General features: G+C 36.3%; 1 protein-coding gene across 5 annotated transcripts in view; it reads left to right on the top strand.

Annotated features, from left to right (window-relative positions):
• The window catches only part of KIAA0586 (KIAA0586 ortholog), a 66,451-nt gene that overhangs the window by 9,902 nt on the left and 38,736 nt on the right, over positions 1-17,813 (top strand). For 3 of the 5 annotated variants that reach the window (XM_087922354.1, XM_087922353.1, XM_087922356.1), the window contains exons 10-24: positions 1,630-1,741; positions 2,228-2,372; positions 2,902-2,943; positions 4,424-4,528; positions 4,889-5,097; positions 5,977-6,049; positions 6,841-6,987; positions 8,074-8,251; positions 9,600-9,788; positions 10,672-10,865; positions 13,071-13,166; positions 14,282-14,365; positions 15,882-16,075; positions 16,770-16,888; positions 17,607-17,797. In XM_087922354.1, the coding sequence (XP_087778480.1) occupies positions 1,630-1,741; positions 2,228-2,372; positions 2,902-2,943; positions 4,424-4,528; positions 4,889-5,097; positions 5,977-6,049; positions 6,841-6,987; positions 8,074-8,251; positions 9,600-9,788; positions 10,672-10,865; positions 13,071-13,166; positions 14,282-14,365; positions 15,882-16,075; positions 16,770-16,888; positions 17,607-17,797 (2,078 nt within the window). The remainder of the gene's footprint in view (positions 1-1,629; positions 1,742-2,227; positions 2,373-2,901; positions 2,944-4,423; positions 4,529-4,888; positions 5,098-5,976; positions 6,050-6,840; positions 6,988-8,073; positions 8,252-9,599; positions 9,789-10,671; positions 10,866-13,070; positions 13,167-14,281; positions 14,366-15,881; positions 16,076-16,769; positions 16,889-17,606; positions 17,798-17,813) is intronic. The other 2 variants (XM_087922355.1, XM_026698668.2) reach the window with 1 other exon arrangement.

The following is a 17,813-nucleotide window of genomic DNA, read 5'->3' as shown; positions in this document are numbered from 1 at the left end:
TGGAACATACATATCTGGGCCTCAGATACATTGTTTTAAATAAAAATGAAGTTAAAAGCTAGCAGTGTATCAGCTTCTCACTTAATTTTTAAAACGATGACTGGGAATGCATCTTTACTGAATTCAGTGGATGATGGAGTTATAATTGAAACCAGCATTCTTAATCCCACTGTATTAATTCCAAGAAACAAAAAAAATGTTACTTTGCTCCCAAACTGACATTTGTCATGTAACCTAATATTCCACAAGATACTAAAAACATCACTATTAACAAAACCTCAGTTTTGAGCTTCTAAAGAGCAAGTGCTTAGCCTATAAATTAGGATTAAAAAAAAGTCTATCTTCTACAAGTAGTATCTTATAGAATTTGTTTTCTCTTTTTATTCAATCCAGAAAAAGGCATTACCAAGGAACTTACAACCTTTATGAGCTGTTCCTGGCATATTTATCAGCATGCCAGTTCTCCCTCTATTTATCTTCATTATTATGTTTCCTTTCTCTTTATGTCAAATTTGCATGGTCTCCTGGATATAAGCACTAGAGCTCACAAATCCAGCAACCCTCTTTTTTTTTTCTACAACACTTTTACTTTGCCAAAACTCCCTTTTCCAGTTCAATTTATTCTCTTTGTAGCCCAAAATATTCAATTAACACTGCTGTGTATTGCTTGTTTGCATCTTCATTGCCATAGGATTTCTTCTACTGTTCCTTCCTTTCGTCAACCATTATTTATGTTTCTCAGAAAACCTCCTTTTACTTCTTACATAATCCTCAAATCTAGATACCCTCATATCCTTTGTAAAACTCTCAGATGATTCTTCTGTTTATTGTGTAAATACTGCACCTCTTCTAATTGTATTCTTAACTGTTGCTTCCTTCTCTTTACTATTTCCACTCATCCCTCCACCTTGTATTAAAAGAAATCTTGTAGTGGACCTGCCACAATAGTTAGCTACGATGAAAACCCTGTAAATTACCTTTTGAACAAGAATTTTGAAGTATTTTTAGTTGTGTCTTTCATCTTTAAATTACCTTAACTTTTAATGTCAGTGTTAGGAACCTTTTATGTGTGGTATTAAAACAGTGTTTCCGAGTGACAAGACTGTGCTATTGGAGCTCCTTTGACTGGATTTACTTACACAATGGGAATTACATGGGGATGTATTTTGTGAGCTTTCTTCTTTGTAATTGGTTAGAAAATGAATTATGTGCACGCTATTTAAATTCCATGAATTCCAATTAATTTATACGCAGTGCATTTTATGTTCTGTTTTATATTTACACATGATGATTATTATATAAAGTCTGAATTTGTAATTTAATGTGATATTTTTTCAAATTACTGTGTATTTGGCTAGAAGGTTTTTTTCAGCATTGTATTAAATCATAGCATGCTTTTTACAAAGGCAATACAGTGAAATATGCTTACGTTGATTAAAATGCATGTCAAGATATAAATTCTAAAACTGAAAGCACCTGCCAAGAGAAGATTTTAAAATGGGAAATGCTAATTCTCTCAGAAAATAATAAGTACTGCTTACTGAAAATGCAGAATCTATGTGTCTCCCACCTCTGAATCTTATTTAAATACTCTGCAATATATGGATTATTTTTTTTCCCCTCCACTAGGTGGAGGGAAATTTCTGGAGCAAATCCTGAAAGCACATGAAACTCCATTAAATCCAAGCACATCCTCAGAAGTAACCAACCGGGCAGTGCCATGGCATTTAGGGAGCGAGCAGTAAGTATTTCTCAAGCTTAGTGTTCCTCAGTCTCAGTGGCCTTAAGATGTCAGCTCCTAGAATTCCCCAGGCAGTCTTAAGGCTTAAGTTGCTGAGGTAGAGAAACACATCTCTACTTACTTCAAGTCATTAGCTTTTAAATGTGATTGAAAAAAGTTTGATTGTGGAAAACCCTTCAAAGTTAAACATAAATGGTGTTTTACAATGATTTAAATGTTACATTTGCCTATTAGGGAAAATTCCACAACTTTTTTTTAACTGGAGAAGAAATACATGTAGCTATGTATTTATGTATACCAAACAGGGCAAACTGAACCGGTATGCTGTCATCTGTATGATATTATAGTATGTAGCCTGGTAATTTTTGAAAGAGCAAAATATTTGGAAAGCTGTTAGTTGAATGTGACTGATTTAGAAAATCTCAGAAGATAAAATATTATTTGTAATCTCAGTAGGGATTAATGACTGTTTGAAAATATTTTTAGCAGATCCAGTGTTCCTCAGACAGCGTTCTCTGTATTTAAAAGTGCAAGTGAAGATCTTGATTCCATAGGGAAAACTGTGAAAAAAGCAGATGATGTGCTTCATGATCTTGGGCAATTGAAAAGAGAAATGCATAATATACTGCAGGTAAAAATGCTTTTGTGTTGTGTATTACTGAAATAATTAATAGGTAAAGAATCTTGGCATGCATAGATATTTACTGTGATTGAAAATATTGCTTCATAAACATTTTAAACTTCCTCAAAAGCATACAAACTTGCACACAAATGCTATTTAGTAAGATATGGTTACAGTCAATAAGGGTGGCATGCAGTACCTTAAATAGCACTCTAAAGCCTAATGGCAATAACAACGTTATATGGGCATAGTGTGCTCATTACTGCATTCCAGTGATCACTGCATTCTAGACCAGATACAGCTTCTGAGTAGTTTAAAAATGTGTTTAGAAGTTGTGCATGTTATGTTAGACTTAGCATACAAAAGGATGAAGAGCAGTTTATAAGTATCTTAAATAAACAGATATAACCCCTCAGTGAAAGAATGTTACACAGTTTTCAGAGGAGTATAAATTGAATAAATAATAGTTCTCCATTGTGGTACAGAACTAGTATATCTGTGTAGAGACCTTTCTATAATGCATTTTTATACTTTACAGGATGCAAAGGAGTGGAAATCAGACATGAACGATTTTGTGAAGGTTCGTTTTCAGTTTATTTCTTATACCATATATTCAATGGGTCTAAATTTGAAGGCACTCATGCTACCTCATTGATATTCACTAAAATGAGCAATACGGTAATTGTACCATAGTATTATCATGTGTTTGAATTTTTATTCATGTATTCTGTTCTGTTCGCTGATGATGTAAAGCTATTCAACACCACTGACAATACTGCTACCCTTCAAAATGACCTCAACTATGTCTCAGAATGGTCAAATGGCAACTTCAAATCTCAACAAACAAATGCTCTGTCTTACATATCAGAAAAAAAAAATCAGAAAATAAAATACAAGCTGAATAATCAAGACCTTGTTGATGATCCAAACTCAGTCAAGGACCTTGGAGTACTCATCTCTAATGATCTAAGTGCTAGAGCCCACTGTAACTACATAGCCAAAAAGGCATTAAGAATTGTTAACCTAATCCTGCGTAGCTTTTTCTCTGGTAATATCACACTACCAACTGGAGCATACAAAACATTTGCTAGACCAGTACTTGAATACAGCTCATCAGTCTGGAACCTGCATTACGGATCTGATATTAATACAGTTGAGAAAGTCCAGAAATATTTAACAAGAGTTCTCCTCTATTTGTAGCAGAATACCTTATGCCACCAGACTTGAAATTTTAGACCTAGACAACCTAGAACTACGCCAGGTCTGATCTAAGTATAGCATATAAAATCATACATTGCAACGTCCTACCTGTCAATGAATACTTCAGCTTCAACCACAACAATACAAGAGCACACAATAGATACAAACTCAAGGTAAACCGCACCAAACTTGATTGCAGGAAATACGACTTTAGCAACAGAGTGGTCAATGTCTGGAATACTCTACCTGACTCTGGTTTCTTCCCCAAACCCTAAAAACTTTAATCTTAGACTGCCTACTATTGATCTTACCCCTTTCCTAAGAGGTCTGTAGGGGGCGTGCATAAGTGCACCAATGTGCCTACCGTCCCTGTCCTATTGTTTCTTTTTTTATTAGTATCCATTTCATGTATTCATAACCATGCTTATACCTAACCTGTTATCTAATACTTGCCTGACAAATAAAATAAATAAATTATTAATCACGATGGCTATATATTATTTCCTATATAAAAAGCATTAGATATTGCTCTCAGTTTACTTCCTATGAACACAGGAAGGGATAGTGATATTGTTCTCATGCTTGCTGATCAACTTTCCACTGGATTTGGTTATTTACTTTAGGAACCGAATGGTGAGCTAAACTACTGTTAGTCTAATATCCATCCTATGAAATTAAGACAATGTGTGGTTCTTCTGCTTCAAATTCACCCACATGCTATTCTGTACCTCAAGAGAACTGATACTCTAGAAGGGTTTGCAGCTGGTTTTGTTTTAGTGTCTTCTGTAGATAGCCTTCATTGTTTTCTTCATTAAAATATCTGTTCAGAGGCATCAGTTGTCTTTTCTCTTAAACTGCAGAAAACCTCATACCCCAAAGAAGCTGAGCAAAAGAAGGACAACCTCTCTTCTCATCAACCTGTCCCCTCGTCAGAGGTCCTTCTCAAGATGCCACCACAAACTGAGGTATGACAGGGAGAAACCAGGTAATGGGCTCAGTTACAGTCCCTGGATGTAGATCTCTAAGGTTCATCTGATAGCCACACATGCTAGCCTCCAATGATTACACACTGAACTTCTTGCATACGAAAGGGAAGTCAGTATGGTATGAGTGTGCTTGCAGTGTGGGTTTCCACCAGATGTGCTTCATTTCTCAGGTATGCTACAAAATCTGCCAATTCTTTGGAGCAGATTCCAAAAGCATAGAAGAAACTGTGGGTGCAGCTGATTTACTATGTTAACTTGTGGGGAGCATTTATAGATAAAATTCAACATACCTTGCATTGTTAGATTTTAGTGACATTTTAAAATTCATTTGGATTTCAGCAAAGAAATCTTCTTGAACTTCAGCAACTTTCCAAGTCATCCATTCTTCAGTCAAACAAGGCATCCAAATCCATATTGAAAGATGCTGAAAAGATCCTAAGAACAGTGCGCAAGAATAAAAGGCTTCTTGAAGAAAACCTGGAAGCCATTATTCGTGCCAAGGACGCTGATGCTTTGCATGCCTTCATCGATGAGTTGACAGCAGATCGGTAGAGTTCTGTATTTTGAATTTGCATTTTCTTTGTTCTTCCCCCTTCAGAATTACAACTATTTAAAATTGACTAATATTAATTTTGTTTCCATCCTTTGTAAGGGAGGTCCAGAATAGTGGACAAATATAAAATTACACACCACCTGTGTAGTAAAATTAACCCCCCAATATTCAAGTCATACCATTAACACGAATTAAAAGAACTACTCAACCAACCCTTAAAATTTTAGAAACGTTTTGATCTAAAGGTGAAAAGTGTAGAGCCTTGGCATCCCTGACTTTCTGAAGATAAGTTTGTCACATAAAGAAAGCTTTTATTTCATGCATTTTCAATAATAAAGCAGAGGCATTAAAAGCTCCTGAGATCCAAGAAGGCATGATATTCATCCAAGATTGTTTTTAACTAAATGGTTAAAATAAACAGAACGGCGATAAGTGAGAAGCAGGCAATTATTTTCTATGCCTTTATTTTGGATGGCCAGGGAATTACAGTAAATATGAGCATGATATAATGACACCATACAAATAATAAGATGGGACCCTTGTATTGGGTGGTTGTAGTTGCTTCATTTATCCCTGACAACTTGTAGAAAGTTTTAATTTTGTTTAAATGATAAATTCCAGGAGCAAGACAAATTTCAGGAGCAATATTTTATTGATGGGGGTGGGTGGGTGGGTAGGTAGGAGAACTAAAAAAAAGTTCAGGGCTTGTCCATCTGTATAGTTTAAGGTGTACATGCACACACACAAATGAGCAGTACTTCTAGCTCTCTCTGTCTTTCAACTGTATGAGCTTCAAACTCTTCATTAAAGCAATTTTTTTTTCATTTTTAATGATATGATCCTCTAATTTTCTGCTGCTGTTCCTCTCTCCTAGAGATGTCCTAGAGGAAATACGGATCAGGAAGACTGTAGACGAATGGATTAAGATAATCAGCATGGAAATTCAGGTGTGGCAGAAAATGGTTCCCAAACAAAGCCATTTCACATCTCACTATGAATTTCTTTGGAATTTTTGCAAATGGTAACAGACATGCCTGCTTCTAGCTTTTGAATTCAGGATCCCATAACAGTAAAATTCTTACCACTTGATTGTGCAAAATTTATTGTAGAACTGTCCATTATCTGGGAATATATGGCTCCTCCAAATGTAGCAAATTATACTAAAGACTGCCTAAGATACAAACTGGACAAATAAGTACTCCTTTACCCTTTCTTTGGACTGATTTTGAGTGCTTTAATATATAGTTGAAGGAAATACCTACTTTTGGAGAAAAGAAAAGTTACATTAACAATCTTGGAGTTTCCCTAAGTTACTAGATAACTAATAAAGTCATTAGATTGTTATTTTCTTTTAAAAATAGCAGTCTTTTGCGTAGGAGATTTAGAAGTAGCAGAATTTAGCAAAGTGCTAGAAGAACTTATTTGCATAGCTTTTATGATAATTTGAATTGCAGAGAATTCGAAAAATGATAGGACAGAAACAAATAAAAGAAGTGTACTTCCTTTTTGAGTCTTCAGTGGTTTTTTAAATTAATATTTACAAATTTATGTCATTGCTGATATTAGGCACAAGCCCTTAAATCTTGTATGATATTGCAGCATAATACCAATTGTCTTCTTTCCTATGGATACTGTCATCACTATTGTTGAAAACATCGCTCACACATTAAAACTCCATCAACCTTTGTATTATTCTAAAAACTATCATTTTATTTCTGCTTTTACGTTTTCCTTTTAGGATGAAATGGCAAGGAAGGACTACCTCAAGGCACAACAGGCCATCAAGACATCCTGCAGAGAAACATATGCAAAATCTCATGGTCAAAGAATCCCCCAAAAAAGACTTTTGACTGCAGCAAAGCCATCTCCAAAACTGCCAGACAAAGTGAGAATGCATTATATGGGAGCTATTGTGGGCTAAATCTAGTTCAGGTTGGAATCAGCAGAGGCCATCTAATCAAGAACTGCATGAAAAGGAGGAATTTACCCCTTGCTTATTTAGCATAAACAGTCTTCAGGTTGTAACGGCAATTGGGACTGGGATTGCTGTCTCTAAACAATGTGGTTGTAAAGCGTGATGTCAGGTAACTGCATCACTTAGCAACAGCAATCCCACAATCCTGGTTGCCATCATAACTCCAAGATTGTGTGGGTTGTTAAGTGGAACGAGTTGGGAGTCCTAGGCAAGAAGTTCAATGGGGCTGCACAGGTGCTGCGCAGGTGTGTGTGTGCGTGCAGCAAGCAGGTATTGGGGAATGCAGGTGGGCCAATGGGCCATGAGTGAGCAGAGTGTGCTTGAGTGGGCACAGGCGACAGAACACATGTTGATTGGGGGGAATGCCATCATAATTTTGAACTGTCACTGAACAAATGGTCACGTTGGAGACAGTTTTTCTTATCTGCTAGACCTTTAGCAATAATATTGGGGACTTTCAGTCGAAGTATATACAAGTAGTGCTTGTTCATAACATTTTGTAATCCACTGTAGAGGAAAAATGGCGTAGGCGCCAAGGAAGCCCAGCTGTCAACCCTGAAGTTCAAACCAGCCTTTGTACTTAACAAAGGTTGTTAAGTCAAATTTTGAACAGTCACTAAACAAAAGGTTATTAAGTCAGTTTAGTGACTGTTTGAAGTTATAACAGCAATGAAAAAAGTGACTTAGCACTGTTTTCATCCTTCTGGCCATTGCAGCATCCCTGTGGTCATGTGATCAAAATTCAGATGCTTGGCAACTGGCATATTTTTATGACGGTTGCAGTCTTCTGCGGTAATATGAAAATCAGGCATAAGCCACTTTTTTCAGTGCTGTTGTCATTTAAAATGGTCACTAAGTCAAGGACTATTTGTACTATAATAAATAAATAAAGGTGGCCTTCTATTTCCTAGATTTAGGTGGCTAAATATAATGATTCTTATATAACCATCTATCTATCTGATGTCAAATTTCAGAATGATTTTTTCTTTTTTTAAGCAGGTTTCTCTGAAAACAAGGTTGGAAGCACAAAATGAAGAGTATCTTTCTCAGGTTTATGGCAGGCCAGTTTACCAAGGTCACAGAAGCACCCTGAAAAAATCGCCGTATCTGCGCTTCAATTCTCCACCTCCCAAATCAAAACCTCCACGACCAAAAGTAATAGAAAGTGTTAAAGGTAGGTAGTGTTTTATTTATTTATTTTCCTCAAAAGAACAACATTTCAACAGCTTGCCTTTCTATTTTAGGGTATGCTTTATTCCACCATGATCTTATAAAAAATCTGTAGAGTAATATAGCTATTTCTTATAAATAACATATTCATGACATTTAATTATATTTGCCACCATACATGCATTAGAAATGGGTGCAAATATAAAGAATTATGAAAATCTCTTCGTTGTTATAGAGATGGCTAATTTATATTACTATGTAAAAGTAAAAAGTTGAGGTTTGATGCTATTATCTTATTCTACTGCAGAGAAGTCTACTGGGAGTCGGAAGTCAATGCCTTTTCTTTCTTTTTTCCCTTTTCCCTACACTTTTCCCTTCCCTTCTCCCTCCCTTATTTTCCTACTATTTTCTTTTGTGTTTTTGTATTTTATATTATAAACTAATACAAATAATAATTAAGAATTAGGAAAATCTCTTGAGCCAGCTATTCTCCTGTCTCTCCTAAAGAAGGGCAGTCTTTGATTTCTGTAAAATGGAGGATTTCTTGCCAAAATAGGTCTTGGAGAGAGTTAGTCCTGCTATCATTCTCCTCCTTGTAGAGATAACTGAGCAAATCAAATAGAAGAGAATAACAGTTGGAAGGGACCTTGGAGGTCTTCTAGTCCAACCGCCTGCTTAAGTAGGAAACCCTATACCAGGGGTGTCGAACTCAATTTCATTGAGGGCCGCATCAGGGCTGTGGTTGACCTCGGGGTGAGGAAGGGAGCTGACTGGGGTGTATGGTCAACTGGATGGGTGTGGCCAACTTGATGCCATTCCCCAAACTGCTGGCATGTTTCCTCTTCGCAACAGGTAGACTGGACCAAAGTTACATTGGCCTGATCTTTTATCTTTACACCAGGCAGACCGGGCCAAAGCTACGCTGGCCTGCTCTTTCTTCACACTGGGTAGACTGGGCCAATCTTTCCTCTTCTCATTGGGTAGACCAGGATGGCCCTGTGGGCTGGATCCAACCACGTTATGGGCCTCAAGTTTGACATCCCTGCCCTACACCACTTCAGACAAATGTTTATCCAATCTCTTCTTAAAAACTTCCAGTATTGGAGCATTTACAACTTCTGGAGGCAAATTATTCCATTGATTAATTTTTCTAATTGTCAGGAAATTTCTTCTTAGTTCTATGTTGGTTCTCTCTCTGATTAGTTTCCACCCATTGCTTCTTGTCTCTTTTTCTTCTTGTCTTCTTGCTTCCCTTAGATGCTTTGGATAGCTTGACTCCCTGTTAAACTATGGCTTACTTCAAAATTGATTTTGCACAGTGTGTGAATACATAATTAATCTGATTTCACCAGGTACAAAAGTAAAATCTACCAAGACACAGACCAGCCCCCATCTGGACAATAAAGTTATCGGTCTTAAGAAGCCAGAATTAGTATCTGCTATTCACCAGGAACTACAGTATCTTTTCAGCCCAACAAAAGCAATTCATGAAGCATCTGGTTCTCTAGAAGGTCATCTCATTCCAATGGCAATTCCATTAGGTATGAATTAAAAAGTTACTCAAGCAGCCCTTATTTAGCGAAAAGTGAATCAGATAACTGGAGATTCAGTGGGTTTTTTTTTCTTCTGATTATCTTAAATGCCAAGCCAAATCTTAATTGGATATCTCTTAGAGTCACTCTCTAAGGGATTTGGTAGAGAGAGAGATAGGCCAACAGACTGACAGACAGACGAAAGATCTGTTCTTAAAGCTTGAAATTCCTACAAATGAGGAAAAAAGTCATTTGTCAAATGAAAGTCAAATGAAAAGTCATTTGACTTCCGATTTGAAACATTATGTAATAGAATTGTGTTCTTCATCTCTAGATACCTCAGATTTGATTAGCCCCAAAAACTGAAGGACTGAAGATTGAAAAATCTGAGCCATATTTTTACTGAAATGATTGGCCTGCCTTACAATATATGTGTGGGTCAGTAGGCCTCTCTAGGGCAGCATCTAGTTTGCAGCATTGGCTGATGAGATTTCTCAAGAAGGTGATAAGCAGATTATGAAGGAAACAGCCCTCTTCCATTTATTATTGAAGAATACTCTCTGAATGTTGTTTTGATTTAGCCCTCATATGTATAGCTATTGATAAAGTAAGAGATAAGCTCCAAGGTATTTTCTGATTTTTTACCATAAATTTTGATTTATGACTCCATGAACAAAAGAATATAGGTGCTTGTCAGCTATCTTGTTTTACATTTGTATATCGAGTTGCAATTTTTCAATCTGTTTTGAATTTCCCACAGTTCTTTTTATTTGGATATCTTCTTATCCGATTCATCTTTTTTATTTATTTTAACTTTGCCTATAATTTTGTTCCTGGTTAGAATCCATTCAAGTTAATTTTCATTGCTTTCTTTTGTTTTGAATGTTCATAGGGCAAAAACAGATCAATCTCATCTCAGCTCAGCCTTCAGAAATAAATATAGGTGAATTCCATCCTGTTACTGTGACAGCTTCTGTTCTTCCCCCTTCCTCTCCCCCACCACCAAAGTCAAAAGTGAACAAGCCCAAAGTCACAATAATAGAAATGAAATCAGAGAAAAAGGATCCTCCCAAACTAACTATGCAGGTATGGAATAAAAAATAAGAAATATTTAGTGACTTAATAGTCACTTTGAGAAAAATGTATCTTCCTCTGTTTCTGTCCCTCTCTAGTAGAAAAGCACAATGCCCACTTTTTTATCTGGAGACCACAGAAAGAGCACAATATGAATAGCAATTTTTGAAAGAGAAATTGTAAGGGGGAGTATAGGTGGGAACATTCCTAAAATCAAATTAAGCTGACTTAGCTGAGATAGTCTTAGTCTATTATTATTTAAGCAGTTATGTTTTCCAAAACACATAATAGTCTTCTGAAGTCACACCTTTACTAGTTACTAGAAATTTGTTTAATAGACTGATAATTTATCAGATAATTAGTAATTTTTAGTGCTGGAGTGAGCATGATGGCAGATTCCTACGTCTAAGTACAGACATACTGCAAGTACATTTGTTTAAATTGATTTTTAAAAAAAACTCCTTTGTAAATAAATGTCCCTTAGGTTACTCAGATGGGATGATCCCCCCCCCCTTTTTTTTTTTTGTGGAGCAAATATTGCATCAAAAGCTCAACCTTGTCATCATCCTTTTTCATTCAGTTGTTGCTTCTGGAGATTATAAAACAAACAAACCATTTTTAATCTTCCTGAAGTTTTTTTCCTTTGCCACCGCCACGGTAGGGCAGTGTGTTTTCATTCTTGCAAACAACATAGAACCCTTGGAGGTGACGAGTGGGAGCAGTGTTAACTTGATAGTTGGACTTCTGGCATGCTGATTGAGAAATTCTGGGAATGGAGTCCACATATTTTACAATTGCCAAATGTGAAAAATGCTGACTTAGAAGTTGTGATTTGGATACAGTCCCATCTCCTAAGAAATATAAAACTTATATTGGGTAGTTTCTGTTCGCTTTCATTCTTAGCCATTTTGAAAGCCTTTCAGTTTAAAAAAAAGTTTTAAAAACGCTAAACATTAAAAAATAGTTTTAATTTATTAAGAAGAAATCTTACTAAGTAATATTTTTGTGCATGTAATATATTATTTTGCCCTCATATTGTGTGCCTTTTATGATAATGTCAGATTGATTGATACTCATTCCATTTTCAGCATACCAGAACAATTGTACTCTTTGCTTTTACAAATAGCTTGTCAAAATTAATTAATACTTAGTCTTATTGATATTGGCTAGACAGTTTCCCTTTTTAGCAGAGAAAACTTCAGCTTGAGGTTTTTTCTCTGAAATAAAAATAGCTGCAGCTGTCGGATTGGTGTTGAAGGATCTCTCCCATTTGGCTACTTTTCTACTCCCATTCTTTATTCTGGACATGGTCTGGCTTGGAGAAGACATTAATGATACTGACAGTCCTACTTTCTGTCTAGTGTACAGGTAGTCCTCGACTTACAGCACATCATGTAGTGACCATTCAAAGTTACAATGGCACTGAAAAAGTGACTTATGATGGTTTTCACAATTACAACTTTTGCAACATCCCCATTATCATGTGATCAAAATTCAGATGCTTGGCAACTGGTTTATAATTATGACTATTTTAGAGACCTGGGGGCAGGGATGGGATTCAACTGGTGTTACTACCGGTTTGGTGACTACACTGCACACATGTAAAAAAAACCTTAAGCTGTGCCACCCAGAGAGCTGAAAAGCGCTTACGCAGCGTTCACAAAGCCTCTTTTTCTCTGCTTTTTCAACCTCAGCTGTGCCAGGCAAAGCAGCTGAGGTTGAAAAAGCAGGAAATAAAGGACAAGTAAGAGCCTGGGCAGGCAAGCGGGTGGCCAAACAGCAGCAAACACAGAACCGGTTTGGTGTCTGCTGCTCTTCAGAGCTACCGATTCTATAGAGCCGGGCAGAACCAGAAGCATCCCACCCCTGCCTGGGGGTCATGTGATCACCGTTTGCAACCTTCTGAAAAGCAAGCCAATGGGGAAGCCAGATTCACTTAACAACCAAGATACTAACTTATCAACTGCAGTGATTCACTTAACAACTGTGACACGAAAGGTCGTAAAATGGGGCAATACTTAACAAATTCTCACTTAACAGAAATGTTGGGCTCAATTGTGGCCATAAGTTGAGGACTACCTGTATTAATATGTAAATTATAACCTATTTGTGATTTGTGTATCCATTGCCACAGCATAAATGATACAAGTTGTGATTGAGATGTGGCTTGTATACACTTCAGAAATGAAAAACACAATTTGTGATCTTTCTTTGCAGACACTACCTAATATTGATATTGATAGCATCTCAAGTGACACTACAAATGAAAACCAGATGTCTTTACTATCTGGTCCTGCAAAGGCTACAATACAGGTATCTGTTGGTTTCCAATAAGCAAACTTCCTATAATATTGCTGAAAAGAGAACTTAACATTGATAGGCTTCACCTGATTAATTTCTTACAAGAAAAGCCTTTATGTATAATGGTATGTTGTTTGAAAGACCCAGGTGATTATTGGTTGATGTTGAGTAGTTTATAAAAAACAGCCATATTCCCTCACTTTATTCAAACCAAATTCTTGACTTACCATACAGATTTCTTCATTCCCACTGCTTCAACTTTTCTGTTCCTTCTGATATACTCAACTCTCACTTCTAAATAACAGAATGACAGAAGACATTTTCTCAACTTTCATTCATCTTTGCTGATCATGTATTACGCTATCTTTCTACCACCATTTGTGTGCTTTCATCCCAAGTCATTTCATCATTTTTATTTTTAATATCATTCATTCTGTTGGGGTCTCTTTTAGCATTTTTCATCCACTTTAATACAAATTTTATTTTTATCAGATTAACTACATTTTCTCTGCCTTAATATTAATTGTGCTTTTTCCCCCCACTACATTATTTGCAACTATCCTTTTCTTGCTATTCACATTGAATAATGGTTTTTCTTATCCTCTTTTTTGCTCTAATTCTGTATTACAGAAAATATGCATTAATTGTGTTGAAATATTTTTCTTGTTTTTATTATCATGCAGGACTTCTACTTTCTACTGTCATTTTTTATTTTCATTTCTTTCATTTTCTTCTATGCAGTCATCACCATATTAAAAATGGTCTATTATATCAGAGAATTTTTCTTCATCCTGTAATCCTTCACTAATTATCTCAGTCTTTCATCATGAATAATCAAATCAATTATGCATTTATATTTATTTTTTTGTCATGTATTTATGAATAGACATGTTTAAATCTTTATTAAAACAAACAAAACTTTTTCTAAGCAACCAGTTAGTATTCTCATTGGTCTTTATGTGGCCAAATCACTTTGTTTGTAGGCTCTTATCCTGTTTCCATCCATTGTATGTGACATTCATGTTATATACCTTAGTCCCGCCCCTCAATATCACATTCTTTTATTTTCTAGTACTGTACTTTTGTAGCTAAATTTGAGAGATAACTGAAATCTGTCTTTTATGTAGCCCACTTCAGAAGACAGCTTGCTTCAGAATGAAGATCTGAAACTTCCAGGTGCTAACTTTATTGATGCTACTGATATTACTCAGGTCAGTTTTCGGCTACTCTACCTTGCAATATAAAAAAGTAGCTTAACCTTTTTAAACACTGCTGCTTTTACCCATTGCAGCTTATTGCCTTAAATGCATGATTAACTGTTAAATGCATGATGGCCTATTATAATAGAAACAAATCACATTTTGTGGTTCTGATGTGTTTATGCTTAAAATAACAAGATCACCATTGATTGGTGCTGGCAGTATGGTAATGAGGCACATGGGGTTGTTTTTTCTGTCTAATATCGTCATGCTACCTTAAATTCCTAAAGGAAAAGCAGGTTATGAGTTAAATATGTAATATTTCTCTATTTTTATAGGAAGCAATACCTTCTTGCTAGTGAAAATCCTTTTTACTTAAAAAAGTTTTTACTTAGTCATTTAGTATCAACTTAGGCAAAAAGGCAGCTTGTGAAATAACATTAAAAGACACTAAGACATCCATTTATAAGATGTGAAAGAAATTTCTGCCTTCTTCCCCATTTCTTTGGAATTACCTTTACCATGAATTTGGTTATAGTAACAAACCTTTAAAAATCAAGCTGATAATACACAAGAGATAGCTTTAATCTGAAAGTCTACTTACTGATATTTAAAAATGTAAAAATACTTAAGGCATTAAGGAACATTTTCTTAACAGGTTTTTGAAAGTACAAGCATGCAAGGGTTCATGAAATGTTTAGCAGCCTAGTCACTTCATGTTAAAAAGAACATATGAGCGAAGAATAATATTGTCTTCTAATTGCATAATACATTCCTGGTAATGCATCTTAATGCTGGTTTTGTTCTTTCACTGGTCTTAAAGTTAATTTGTCCCCATTGCTACTTGTTTGTTTTGTAGTATAATTTGTAAGCTACCTTCTGTGATGATGCATGCAACTTCACCTATCACCAGAACAAACCAGTAATCACACAACTCTTTAGTTTTTAAGCTTTTTACCTCTGCATATGAATATTAGCTTGAAACTATCTCAATTGCTGTAATACCTCCATGTGCCAGATCAAACTCTTGTACTGGTCACCCAGGATGTCACCCTAGAGCAGGGGTGTCAAACTCATGTCACAGCACCATCACATGACTTTTTTCCCTTTCGCTAAACTGGGCGTGGGCATGGTCAGCATGTGATGCATCCGGCCCTTGGGCCGGGAATTTGACAGCTCTGCCCCAGAGTGTCTAAAATCTGAATAATCTCTGCTGGTTTTTTTCAGTCTGGGTTTTTATATTCACTTTATTATTAGGAGCCATGGTGGCGCAGTGGTAAGAATGCGGTATTGTAGGATACCTCTGCCCACAGCCAGGAGTTTGATGCTGACCATCCTTCTGAGGTCGGTCAAATGAAGACCCAGATTGTCGGGGGCAATATCTTGACACCGTAAACCTGTCAGGGAGTGCTATAAAGCCTAGGTCTAAGTGTTATTACTATTAATGTGGTAAATAGAATGTATTGAATTCAAAAGCAATGGTGACTGTGAATGTATGCTGAATGTTGTTTGGTTATGTTGCCATCAGGAAGAAGGAGATGATGACAGGATGTCACAGTTTTCTGAACCATTCCTACACTTTAGCAGACAAGGAGACATCAGTTCTCCAAAATATAACGGACCTCCATTTCCACCAGTGGCTCCAGCACCTCAAGTTTCAGCCGATATTCTTGATAAGATAATAGAAAAACAAGAGATCCTGGAAAACAAATTGATTAGTTGGTGAGTTCTCAATGACCGTGAAATGGTGATCATTATGTTTCAATCCCATTCATGCTTTGTAATGTTTATTTGATTTTTTTCATGATGTGTAGAGGTGGTCCTTGACTTACAATCACAATTAGGACTGGAGCATCTGTCACTATGACCAGCTATGCAGTTGCAAATTGTGTTTGATTTTACAACTTTTTTTGCTCCAATTGTTAAGTGAATCATGCAGCTTTAAGCTAATCTGACTTTCTGCATTCACTTTGCTTATCAAAAGCCCCTGGGACACTGATGATCTTAAATGCAAGGATTGGATGTAGGTCACTTTTTTCAACACTGTTGTAACTTTGAACCGACATTAAACAAATGGTTTGTAAGTCCAGGATTACCTGTAGTCAATTCACATAGTCAGACAAATATCTCAGAATACATTTCAGCATCCATGACAATAAGAGGATGAAGAGACTTGTCTGAGAGAGAAATTTACACAGCGCTGATAAAAAATGAAGTATTAAGGGGGCAGATAGATAGGGGTAGATAAAAGCAGAAAGGTTGACAATGAAGAATTTGAAAGGCAAGAAAAAGGAATTATTTATGTAAGAAAATCCCAAGCCCATGAACTAACACTACTTAATGTAGCTATTTGTAATCAGTATGCTGAACAGTTTAATTGCAGTTAGAGAAAATATAAACATTATTATTCTATCAGGGTAGAACAAGAAGTAATGGCACGAGTTATCAGCGGAATGTACCCAGCTCAGAAAGAGGTGATTCGCTACTTAAGCTCATCGGAGAGTGAAGAGAGCCAAGCTGTATCCTCGGACATTGGTAAGTAAAAAAACAACAAAAAAACAGCTGTCTTATCCTGGTTAAAGACGAATGGGTGGCAAGCTTTTACAGAAGGTGTCTAGGAAAAGGATTCCTATAGTAAACTTGAATCTGATAAATTGGATTTTTCCTCAATTCACCTAGTTCTACTGTTTTCTTAAATATGTGCTGTGGCCTCCAACACATTCCCTCCCACATTTTTGTTTCTGTAGCAATAAGAAACAAGCTCCAAACAACCCAACCTAATAACACATATTAATGCAAGAATTGCAGAGGACAGGTATTGGATGGTCATGGTTTAGTATCAAGAAAATCTGATCGACTTCCACATCGTTTTCTAGCCAGATTCAGATCCTGACAGAAAGTGATTGGCCCAAGGTCATCCAGACCTTTGTGACTCAGATGGGACTAGAACTCCCAGTTTTCTGGTTTCTAGCTTGATGCCTTAACCATTACACTGAGCTGGCTCTAATTATGAAAAATAAGAAATAGTAAACTGTGAGATATTAAATGTTTCTATGGGCTTGTCCTTTAAAGCCTACAATTAAGCATTTAGAATCACATATAAACAGAAAGGCATAAGGGGGAAATGGGGTATCATTCCATCACTTGCACTGTCTCTCACATCATTCCTAACAATACTCTGGCTATAATATCCAAACCTTATTATGTATAACTTTTAAGTTGAATTTCTGCTTGTGTTCTGATCCATCTTCAGTTGAAGCAGCAGGCACTAAAGGTTTTCAGCTATTTGTTGATGCTGGCATCCCAGTAGATTCTGAAATGATAAGACATTTTGTCAATGAAGCCCTTGCTGAGAGAGTTGCTATAATGCTGGGCAACAGAGAAAGCAAAAAAGCTGCACTGGATCCAGTTGTTTCTTCAAGCGCGCCACAGTTGGCAGAAAAGGTAAGTTGTTTTCTTC

The sequence above is a fragment of the Pseudonaja textilis genome, chromosome 1 (assembly GCF_049901715.1).
Source record: "Pseudonaja textilis isolate UNSWEBS1 chromosome 1, rPseTex1.2, whole genome shotgun sequence".
NCBI lineage: Eukaryota > Metazoa > Chordata > Lepidosauria > Squamata > Elapidae > Pseudonaja > Pseudonaja textilis.
Note: the sequence above shows the minus strand (reverse complement) of the source record. Positions and strands in the feature narration are given on the sequence as shown.